This window comes from Aulonocara stuartgranti (assembly GCF_965226115.1).
Source record: "Aulonocara stuartgranti genome assembly, chromosome: 16".
Lineage (NCBI taxonomy): Eukaryota > Metazoa > Chordata > Actinopteri > Cichliformes > Cichlidae > Aulonocara > Aulonocara stuartgranti.
In genome coordinates, this window is record NC_138952.1 from 20,695,569 (window position 1) to 20,705,813 (window position 10,245).

General features: G+C 37.6%; 1 protein-coding gene across 3 annotated transcripts; it reads left to right on the forward strand.

Annotated features, from left to right (window-relative positions):
- The first annotated feature begins 1,285 nt into the window (after positions 1 to 1,285).
- On the forward strand, positions 1,286 to 10,211 carry gabpa (GA binding protein transcription factor subunit alpha). Of its 3 annotated transcripts, none has more exons than XM_082509302.1 (10): positions 1,286 to 2,795; positions 4,756 to 4,833; positions 4,925 to 5,069; positions 5,187 to 5,271; positions 5,364 to 5,588; positions 5,698 to 5,892; positions 5,981 to 6,037; positions 7,102 to 7,227; positions 7,621 to 7,813; positions 9,477 to 10,211. In XM_082509302.1, the coding sequence occupies exons 2-10, from the start codon at positions 4,757 to 4,759 to the stop codon at positions 9,697 to 9,699; spliced, it is 1,326 nt and encodes a 441-aa protein (XP_082365428.1). In that variant the 5' UTR covers positions 1,286 to 2,795; position 4,756; the 3' UTR covers positions 9,700 to 10,211. The 3 variants fall into 3 exon arrangements, with proteins under 3 accessions (XP_082365428.1, XP_082365429.1, XP_082365427.1); XM_082509303.1 differs by having other exon boundaries at positions 1,286 to 2,421; positions 4,753 to 4,833; XM_082509301.1 differs by having other exon boundaries at positions 1,287 to 2,421.
- Positions 10,212 to 10,245: the final 34 nt, after the last annotated feature.

Sequence of the window (10,245 nt, forward strand, 5' to 3'; positions counted from 1 at the left end):
CTCTGTCTGCGCTAATAATAAAAAAAATTAACAGTTTATAAGGCACCCATTCATAGTATCTTTGTAAAATTATTTTTTTACCGGCATAGGGAACTGTCCTTTAAATTTAAAATGTAAAACGTGCTCAACTGCATAATGGTGGCATCATTAAGTTAAATTATCCCCTGTACAATGAACGGTTAAAATTTATTTATTTATGTGTGGCTCAAGAGTTAAAGTTTCTTTTGTTTCTTGCCCCTTTTTTTAAGATTAGAAACTCCCAAAATATTCCTCAACAGAGAAAAATCATTTATATTTGTACAAAAGCCCCATACTCTTACAGATTTTACATCTGATTATTTATTTTATATCCAGCTAATTCGACCCTTAATCTAGCAAATCTAGAGTTGACATATTTCAGAATTCACTAATCAACTTAAACTTGTTTTAAATTCTGATAAAATAAGGTCTATATTATACACATGCTTATTTAAAAGTATCCAGCCAGTCCATATTGAAACAAAATGAAACTACTGATTCTTATGGATGTTTAAGACTCTGCCTGGATGCTAGTCTCATTTTTAAGACCTATGTGGAACACCTGTGAAGAAAATCAAAAGGAAAGATTGGATTCATATTTTGAAACAAATTCTGTTTTTCAATCATTAGTCATCACATAGCTTTACAAGTCACAATTTTGTCTCTGTGTTATTATGGTAATATTGCTAATATACATGCTTCTGCATCCATCTTCAAGTTTCTTGATTCAGTCTCACAGTTGTAATTTATCAAAGCAGAATCTTTTCTTATTCAACCTTGCTATAATATGAAAAGATGTGATGGTAGCATTGTGTGATGTTTATTTCCAAAGTTATACTGCAAAGATTGCCTGATTACCTCTACTCTTTGATTACTATTAAATCAAAAATTAGATTTAAATGGAACAAGCAACAAGTCTCTGATTTCATTGGATCTGCATCTGAATCCCTGTATTCTTTTTCTTTCTGTACACAAATGTTTTTGAAAAGGAGATCTCATTCTCAGTGCATCAACCTGTTTAAATGAAGGATTTAACAATAGTTCACATGTACGTGTGTGTATTTGTTTTCCTTAGAAATGGTTTAATAATTTACCGATTTAGCTTTCTTGATTACATTTTCATATTACATCATTAAAAAAACAAAATGATAAATTACTGCAACATCCAACGCCTTGAAATACATGAAAGTGATACACAAAACCGACTTGCAATGTTTTACAAATAAAATAAGGAAACATGAATGCTATGGACTTCATCAGAAGATATTTATTTAGTAATCTCTATATTTTACATGTCAAAACATTACAGGGAATCAAAAGGAAACATAACCACATGTTTAGTGGATAGATTGGCTGGTCCATTGCATTATGTTTGCAGCTCCTTTATGAAAAAAAAAGAAAAGCAAAAACACATGTAGGGTCTATACCCATCAAAGTAAATGGTAAATGGCCTGTATTTGTATAGCGCTTTTCTATAAAACTTTAATGATTTAGCTTTCCTATTAGTTATAATCCCATCAGTGATAATAATGCACATCAATATAGGCATGGACAAAAAACTGAAACTAGACCCTGAAAAGTTTATATATTTACTTATAATGTAGCACTTTTCACAGACAGACAGTCACAGTGTTTTGTACAAAATAAAAAGTAGGAATAACCAGAAATAAAAATATAATAGCAACTTAAAATGAAGTTTAAAGCAAAAAACCCCAACATGTTAGAAAAGAGAACACCAAAAAAAATGCGAGAATAACATAATCTTAGTAGAAATCTGCTTTTTACAGAGGTGGTGTGTGTCAAAGGCGGAAAATTCAGCCTACTCCTAAAAGGAAAAAGAAGTTGAGATAGAGGATCATGTGGGGATGCACACAGCTCATTTCTTTGCCCAGAGGAACTGTTGCAAATATTTGAAATAGCCCAGTACAAAACTTTTGCTTTTCACATGCTTTTCAGTACTGAAAACAGTCTGTAGCATACATTAAGGAGAAAAACTAAAAATCAGTTACGGGAGGGCATGGTTGCAGTAAAACTGATTAAATTTATGGTAACATTTTCAAGAGACTACCTTTATATTTACAGTTGGTCCTATTAAAAGGCAGTTTTATTTAGCCATTAATGCTATCTAGTCAGGATACATCTGGACTAGACATTTGTTCCTAAATTGCCACAAAGTTGGAGCTGAGAAAGGCACGTCCAGCTACTATTGAAACATTTAGCTGGCGGTTTTTCCACTACACAGACTTTAAGGTAACTACAGTCTCTCCGGTTAGTCTCCGCCCCTCCTCAGATTGAGTGTAGTTGGCTAAAAACTTGCATGATATCTCTCGACTGTGTGCATTTTTTTGCCGATTATCTTCCACAATAGAACATCAACATCTCTGAAGGTCTAAATTTTAAGAGGTATGATTATTTCAGAGACATATATGCTTGTTGTGAGGAAAATGTACCACACCGTCGTCACGTTTGTTGTATCTGGGGTGTTCCCGCTATTTTATGTAGCTCAAGCAGCAAAGCTAACCTAGCTAGCGTGTTGTTGATTCCTAGTCAGCCTGCTGGGAAGAGGCCGCCCACCTACGAGGCAGAAACCCACATTAGCCAACTTCCACAAAGGCTAGGCTAACGCTGGCTCCCTCGGACTTTTGCTTCCTCTTCGGCTTGAAAATAGAAATAACGTTGGTTGTTATAGCAGTCGCTAGTTAGCTGTTTTGCTAACAGCACAGTGGAGAAGCTGCGTACTGTCGCGGTGCTGATTACCGTCCAACCACAAACTCAGGGTGGGTATAATTCCATACGCGGTGAAACAGATTTTTTTAGTTCTTTCTTCTCCTTATTATCCATTTACACGTCTAAACGAGCGTTGTTTCAGTGTATCTCGGTCGCTTTCCTCTAAAACTTGTCGTTGGATCGATCATCGCTGCTCTCGGAAGTCTTGCAACGCTGTAAAACCTTAGCCAGGATTTCCGGCTCCTTTCCATTTGCCCTATGCTGTTTTGTTTCCGTTTATTCTATTTCCGTTTTAAAAGTTTTCTACGTGCAGAGTTAAAGTGTGCTTTAACAAAGATTTGCTGAAGTTACGAAGCACTCGGAGTTTATAGGATATTTTCACGGTTGTTTAGCACGCCGGGATCGATGGTTGTGTAATGCAGCTGCCTCGCCCCGCGTTGCTATATTGGAGCTAACTTGTTTTTTGTAGGCCTGCTTCACTGTACACGTGTAGCCTAACGCATAAATTTGAGTTTGGTGAATTTTTCCAACACGTTTTTTGGACGTGTAGTTATACGTGGTTACTATTTTCTGTAACTACTGGCCTACTAGTTGGCCTTTAGAAGCCACAGCCTCGCCCTCGAGTTGGCTAACGTTAGCAGTCACTGAACTGTTGTAGACGGCCAATGAGGAGTCGAGGCTGAGAGGCCTTTATGGTAGAAAACCCCCATCAAAGTGCCCTGTTTTATTTAACAGGCACAGTATGCTCTTTAAGTTACACGACAGTGAAGTCGTTATTGTTATTTACACTGTAGTATGTATTAGTTGTTTGTATTACTTCGATTAAAGAAATTACAACAGAAAGGTGTTATTGTAGTGATATTGCCCTGTTAATACCTAGTTTCATATTTATTTTTAAACTTTTTTAAAGAACGTAATTATTCGTTTAATAATTTATTAGTTTAAAAGATCTATTAAATATCGTTTTTCAAGTATGTTTTATTTTAGGAATTTATTAGAAGATTACAAGCTATATCAAAACAACCACTTTTATGTTTATTTTCACTTTATTTTTACTTAAATATTTTTAAGAAAGTAAGTTTAGAAATTTAGTAGAAGAATAAAAGATCAATTAAATATCCACTTTTATTTAGTTCTTTTTAACTTTAAATTAGTATTTTAAATGATTATTAGTTCTATCAAAAATCAACTTTTTTATTTATTTTTTTTTACAATTTTAGGTAAAAAATATTACTTGATTTATTTATTAGTTGATTAAAAAGATAAATTTTGTTTAATGATTTCATACTGTATTTGTTATAATTTTGTTTTACAAAACCAAAATTTGCTTGCACCAACTTTGGCTGTTTAATATAATTTTTGTGATTTAAAAATAAATTTAATTAATATTAGTCTTTACAAATGGGTTAATTAAATTCTGATTAAAATATATTTTTGTTTATGGATTGTCTAAAAGTAACTAAGGTAACAAAGACTCTTTCCCCATATAAATATATGTGGACCAGTCCTTCTTACATGTGTAGTGACCCCCAGAGGCCTACTTTGGAAAAAAAAATAATGGTGCATCTCATGTTATAAAGTTATTCCAAAAAACCCAAAACAAAAGCACATGCATTGATAAGTCAGTGCAGCATGGTGTTGTGTTGGTTAGCACCATCACCTGGGTTGGACTCCCGCCCAGCTGTGAACGTAAACTGGATAAGCAAGAGGAGATGGATGGATGGAATGCCATTAATAATCACTACAAACATCAATTTGATGTGCTGGATAGATTTTTGGGTTTTCTAATTAAAATTAGCTGTTTAATTTAACAGTGAGGAGGAGGATAGAAGCTAATTATAGTTTTAGTTTAATTTTAGCATTTTTTAAGTGATTAATTAGGTAGTGTGACCAGCTACCTAATTAAGAGTTTATTGGTTCTTTTCTTTTATGCTGATTATCTGGTTGACAGTAATTTTTGTTTAATGTGTCACTTTATATTCGTGTTGGTAAAACGTTATCTCCCAGCAGAATGTCTAAAAGTGAGCCAGAAGAGATGATAGAGATCGAGATAGATGAACGGGAGAAACAGGCATGCCTGGAAGAAGGGTGAGAGAGATGATTGCATAAATAAAACAATTAATTTGTTCATGCAGCAGCTGTGTTTTTACATTTCTGTCTCATGTTATTTGATTTGTAGTGTTGAGGAGCAGACCATCACTGCGTCAGACTTGATTCAGCAAGATATCGACATAAACGAACCAATTGGTAATCTGAAGAAGCTTTTGGAGCCTCGTATCCAAATCTCATTGGATGCTTATGAAATTTGTTTGCAGGACATTCAGGTAAGAATTAGATAATGACACCTTTCATAATCTGTTCATGATTAAATGATTTTTGTTTGGTCCTGGGTTGAACTGTTTCTCACTGCTGTCTCGCTTTATCTGTTCTTTTCCTCTTAGCTCCACCCTGATCACAGTCTCTTCGATCAGGGAGTAAAGACCGATGGCACAGTGCAGCTCAGCCTGCAGATAATAACCAAACCAGGTACCAAAAGCGTGACACATTTCATATCAAGTACTCAAGTTAGTAAAGAGAGAGTACATTTTAAAATGCATTGTTTTTACTTTTGTTTCTAGGAGAGGAGAGGTTGAACATCTTGGAGATTGTAAAGCCAGTAGAAACAGTTGAAGTAGTGATTGATCCAGATGCAGCAGGGGAAGAGGGTGCTCTGGTGGAGGAGGGACAGCTTATTGCTGTAGAGCGGTCTTCCCTGTCTGATGAGACCTCAGAGCAGGTTACACGTTGGGCCGCAGCTCTCGAAGGCTACCGGAAAGAGCAAGTCCGCCTGGGCATACCGTACGGTGAGGAATACTTGAATGAACTACCTTATTGTAGTGGAAAACAATCATTATTGTGCTAACAAACAAAGACACAAACACGGTTGGTAATGTGTGAGGTTTCTCTCCTCAGACCCTATGCTCTGGTCTGCTGATCAGGTGATCCACTGGGCTGTGTGGGTAATGAAAGAGTTTAACATTGATGAGATGGAAATAGGAAGCATTCACATCCAGGGGCGAGACCTCTGCACTTTCACTCAGGAGGAGTTCCTTCAGAAAGTGCCCAATGGAGAGATACTCTGGAGTCACCTGGAACTCCTTCGCAAATGTAGGTCTGACTCAAATGTTTGTTTCAGCTGATGGAATAAAATGTGTTTTCATGCCAAAATGAAACTAATATTTTGTGCTAATTTCAGACGTGTTGGCCAGCCAGGACCAGTCTGGAGGAGACGCCACCGTCACGATTGATCAGCGTAAGTGTTAGCGTGAAAAATCATCCAAAAGACAATTAAAATAACTGTTTACCTTACACTGAAGAACTCAAATGGATGAGTGATGAACAAATGTTCCCTCTAAGCTGCGCGTGTGCGCAATTGCGCACTGCTGGCACGGTCTCTGCGCACAGAAAATCTGCGTTGCGCACAAAATAAAATCTAACCTGAATTGAAATTAAAATTAATACTCTGACAATTCTCTTTTGCAGTGTTAGTCAGTAAGTGACTGTCTGCTCCCGTATGGAATTAGAACGATGTTCTGTAAATAGTTTGCAATGTTTATTTAAAAAAAAAAAAAAACCCCGCCTTGGCCGCATTTTTAGGTAAACAGCTGCAAAAAACTTTGTTTGCATAACTCTTTTTTTTGAAGAACTATATAATTAATTGCCCAACATTGGTCATTATATACTGTATTTTGCAGACAGAGTTACAGGACTCTGTCCCAGACCACTGACTCATAATACAAGTCAGCTTTATTAAAAAAAAAAAAAGAAGAAAGAAAATTTTGTTTTCAAAATTGGAGTTCCAATAGTGTTAACATACTAAACAGGTCATGGACAAGATTTATTTATTAATTTTCATTGTAAGTGGGCTAAAGCAGTTAATTAAAACCAGTCTAACATAAATGTAAATGCTGTAATTTGATTATTTTAATAAACCATGTAACTTGGATGGATTCGATGCTGGCGTGACCACAGTGTACAAGTCTGCTGTTGCTCACAGTGGTCCAAGGGACCGCTCAGGGAGTTTGTGTGTTCGCTCAGACACGTGAAAAATTAGAGGGAACATTGTGTTTTCAGTGAGAGACATTTCATCACCAACGTCCAGATAAAGATAATCAACTTTATTGTGCTATGTTTAAACTTTGTAAATTCCCTCGGTTGTTTGGGTTATCTTGTCTGATTATACATGACCATGCCCTCCACATAGTTCTGCTTGTTAAACTCTGGACAAAATCCATATATTTAACAGGAAGTTATTTATTAAATAGATTCAGATCCAAAACACATGTTAATGAAGAGTTTTCCCATCTGTTCCTCCAGCTGTGCAGATAATCCCAGCTCAAGTGAGCACACCCACTGCTATAAAGGTGTTGAAACAGAACCGTGGTCCCAGAGCACCTCGCATTTCAGGAGGGGAGGAGCGCAGCTCACCTGGGAACCGTACAGGTAGGACACACGCACACAGCCGCTCTCTAGGCAACTCACTTTTTGTAAAGTCAGAAAGTTTTCAAAAGTGTTCAGGGATAGTTTTGTCACCAATTTTAGGTTTTAGTTTTTAAATTTACAATCTGACAGTAATGTTGCTTTGCATTCAAACTGAAAATGCAACGTTTTTAGCCATTTTGTCTGACAAAACCTTCCTTAATGCGCTATTTTAGACTAAATAGTTGAATACATTTAGAATTGGCAGATTTAGTAATGGTACAAAATACTCCTATTACCATTTCTAATGTTATGTTCTAATCAGTTGTGGCTGTTAAATTGTCTTTTTATTACAGATACACACATTTTATTTGAATAATCTTTTTCAAATACTTTGTGTTGTTTTTCTGTTGTCAGGTAACAATGGTCAGATCCAGCTGTGGCAGTTTCTGCTCGAGCTGCTGACCGACAAGGACGCAAGAGACTGCATCTCCTGGGTAGGCGAGGAGGGAGAGTTCAAACTCAACCAGCCTGAGCTCGTGGCACAGAAATGGGGGCAACGCAAGAACAAGCCTACCATGAACTATGAGAAGCTCAGTCGAGCCCTCAGGTTTGTGTGTTTTTGTTTAATGGCAACTTTTTGTGGCACTCTATCTAAAGTTTGGAGCCAGACATAAGCCATTACCTCACAGGCACCGCAGACAAATGTCTGGTGCAGTGAGATTGACTTTAAACATGCTGCCAACTTTCCAGTACAAAGTCGATTTAGAGTGTAGCTGCAAGTTAGCAAGGCTTCCTCCTGCAGACGCAGACAGCAGTCTTCTTAAAACAGAATATTTCCAGTAGTAGGCCGATGATGCTGACTGTTTCCCTTATGTGGTAATAACAATAATAAAAACAATAGTACATTTTATTTTTTGGCGCCCTTCAAACACACCCTTTGCAAGCCTGAACATTACAGCTAAAAGGGGGATTTTCCTGTCAGTGTAGCTAGCCAAACAACGGAGAACCACTTACTGCTTAAGAGACAGAGTGAAAGTGGACAGTAGAGCCTTGATTTCTTAACAAAAATGTCATTGTTGCAGCCAGGGACAGCAGAAGAGTGATCCCCTTATTTTCAGTTTCAGTGCCCTTTTTTATTGAGTTATTGGGTTTTTTTGGGGTTTTTTATTAGTTAGCTAAAATAAACTACTGTAAGTCTATTAGCAGTAATTAACCAATTAACCTGGAGATGACACATTCTGTACTGACACAAGATGGCGCTCAAAACTTTAAACACTTATCTTAAATCCAGCTTCACAGACAGCGTGACATCTGTCAGGTTTTTGAGAGCAGGGCACCATGGTGTAAATGAGCCTTTATACATGTAGTGCAACATGCCCACTTTATAAATGAAATGGTCGTAGCTTAGTTATAGCAGGGTTTTGAGGTGCGATTTGAACTGTGTCAAAGAATTTAGGCGATAAAAGTGAAGTGGAAGTAAATTCCAAAGACAAAGTGCATCACACCTAAAGGCTCTGGCACTCATCGCTCAGCAGGAGAGCAGCTCAAGCTGAGCAAAGGGAAGGGGTGTAAGGATGAAGGAGGTCTGAAAGATATGGGGCTGCCAAGTCACCGAGAAGGAAAATCTTGCATTGGATATGCTGAGGAATAGGGAGCCAATGAAGCTGGATGAGAATGGCTGTAATATGGTCAGAGTTCTGTACCGTCTGGAGCTGATTAAGGAGATTTTCTGGGAGACCAGAGAGAGTGGTATTGCAGGAATCCAAATGGGAAGCAACCAGGACTTGAGTGCTGTGTTGAGAAAGAAGTCTAGAAATCTTAAGTGGGTGGTAGTAGGCCGAATGTGATGTGGACGATAAAGAGTATTGTTCAAGATGACTTTAAGACTTTTGACGCTTTGGGAAGTGTGGACCTGACAACCATCTTTAGAGACAACAAAATGGTTTATTTTGTGAAGTCAGGATAAGTTTTATTGCCATTGATATTTAGCTGATTGACTGTCACCCTAGTAGTGATGGCCTGTAGGCAGGAGTGACGATCCAAGATAGGAGGATATGAAGAGGAAGAAGAGAGGTTCTTTCTGCTACTAAGAGAACTTAGAACAAACCTGATTATTCTGATATTTTAAAATGTAAAGCTGCTGTAATATAAAAGAACGGATACACTGATGTATTGTCCATTATTCATTTGTTGAAAGCCATCTGCATATCTGTTGTCTCTCATCAGTTGATATACTTTGGTGTGATTCTGAGTTTTGTATTTTCATTCAGATACTACTACGACGGGGACATGATCTGCAAGGTGCAGGGAAAGCGCTTTGTCTACAAGTTTGTGTGTGACCTGAGGACTCTGATTGGCTACAGCGCTGCTGAGCTCAACAGCCTGGTGACCGAGTGCGAGCAGAAGAAACTGGCTCGCATGCAGATGCACGGCATCGGGCAGCCGATCACTACAGTGACCCTGGCCACCACGACGCTAGACAAGGACAGCTGAAGGTCGTCACATTATAGCGCTTGTCAGGTGTTGCGGACAAAACGTGCGCTCCACTGCTGATAAAAAAACGTCTCTCAGACACAGAAATGCAAAGCTGGTCTCTGATCAGCGTGGATTACCACCTTTATTATTGTCTTTACAGTTTGATTCAAGTTAGACTGAGACAGGTGAAGTTTTTTTTAGCTTTTCTGTTACTCTAACCAAGAGAAGAGTGTTCAGGATGAAGGGAGAATGTCTTTCTGATTACTGATTGTTGCGTGCATGTCATTGAATGCTTGAGTGTGACTGAAAAATCCAGTTAAGAGCTTTGTGTTGTGTGTTCCTTGTCTGTAGTTAGGACCATTTCCACTGTATATACCGGTATTTCATGTTTTTGATAGCCACAAGGGCAAGTGTATTTTCATATTTTCCATTTATAGAGGACCCGTTTTGTATTTTATTTAGTGTTTGTTCCCTGAATTATTGGACCCTTTTTGTCCACTGGGGGAATAAAGTGGCAAGCATTTTCTTAATAGCTGTGTGAGAAGTTTCTCTTTTTAAGACTCA

Bases quoted from the DNA above. Each gene is read 5' to 3' on its own strand.
- gabpa (XM_082509302.1), top strand. From the start codon at position 4,757: ATGTCTAAAAGTGAGCCAGAAGAGATGATAGAGATCGAGATAGATGAA. The intron at 5,893-5,980 runs GTAGGTCTGACT...TGCTAATTTCAG, and splicing joins CCTGGAACTCCTTCGCAAAT to ACGTGTTGGCCAGCCAGGAC. The intron at 7,814-9,476 runs GTTTGTGTGTTT...ATTTTCATTCAG, and splicing joins AAGCTCAGTCGAGCCCTCAG to ATACTACTACGACGGGGACA.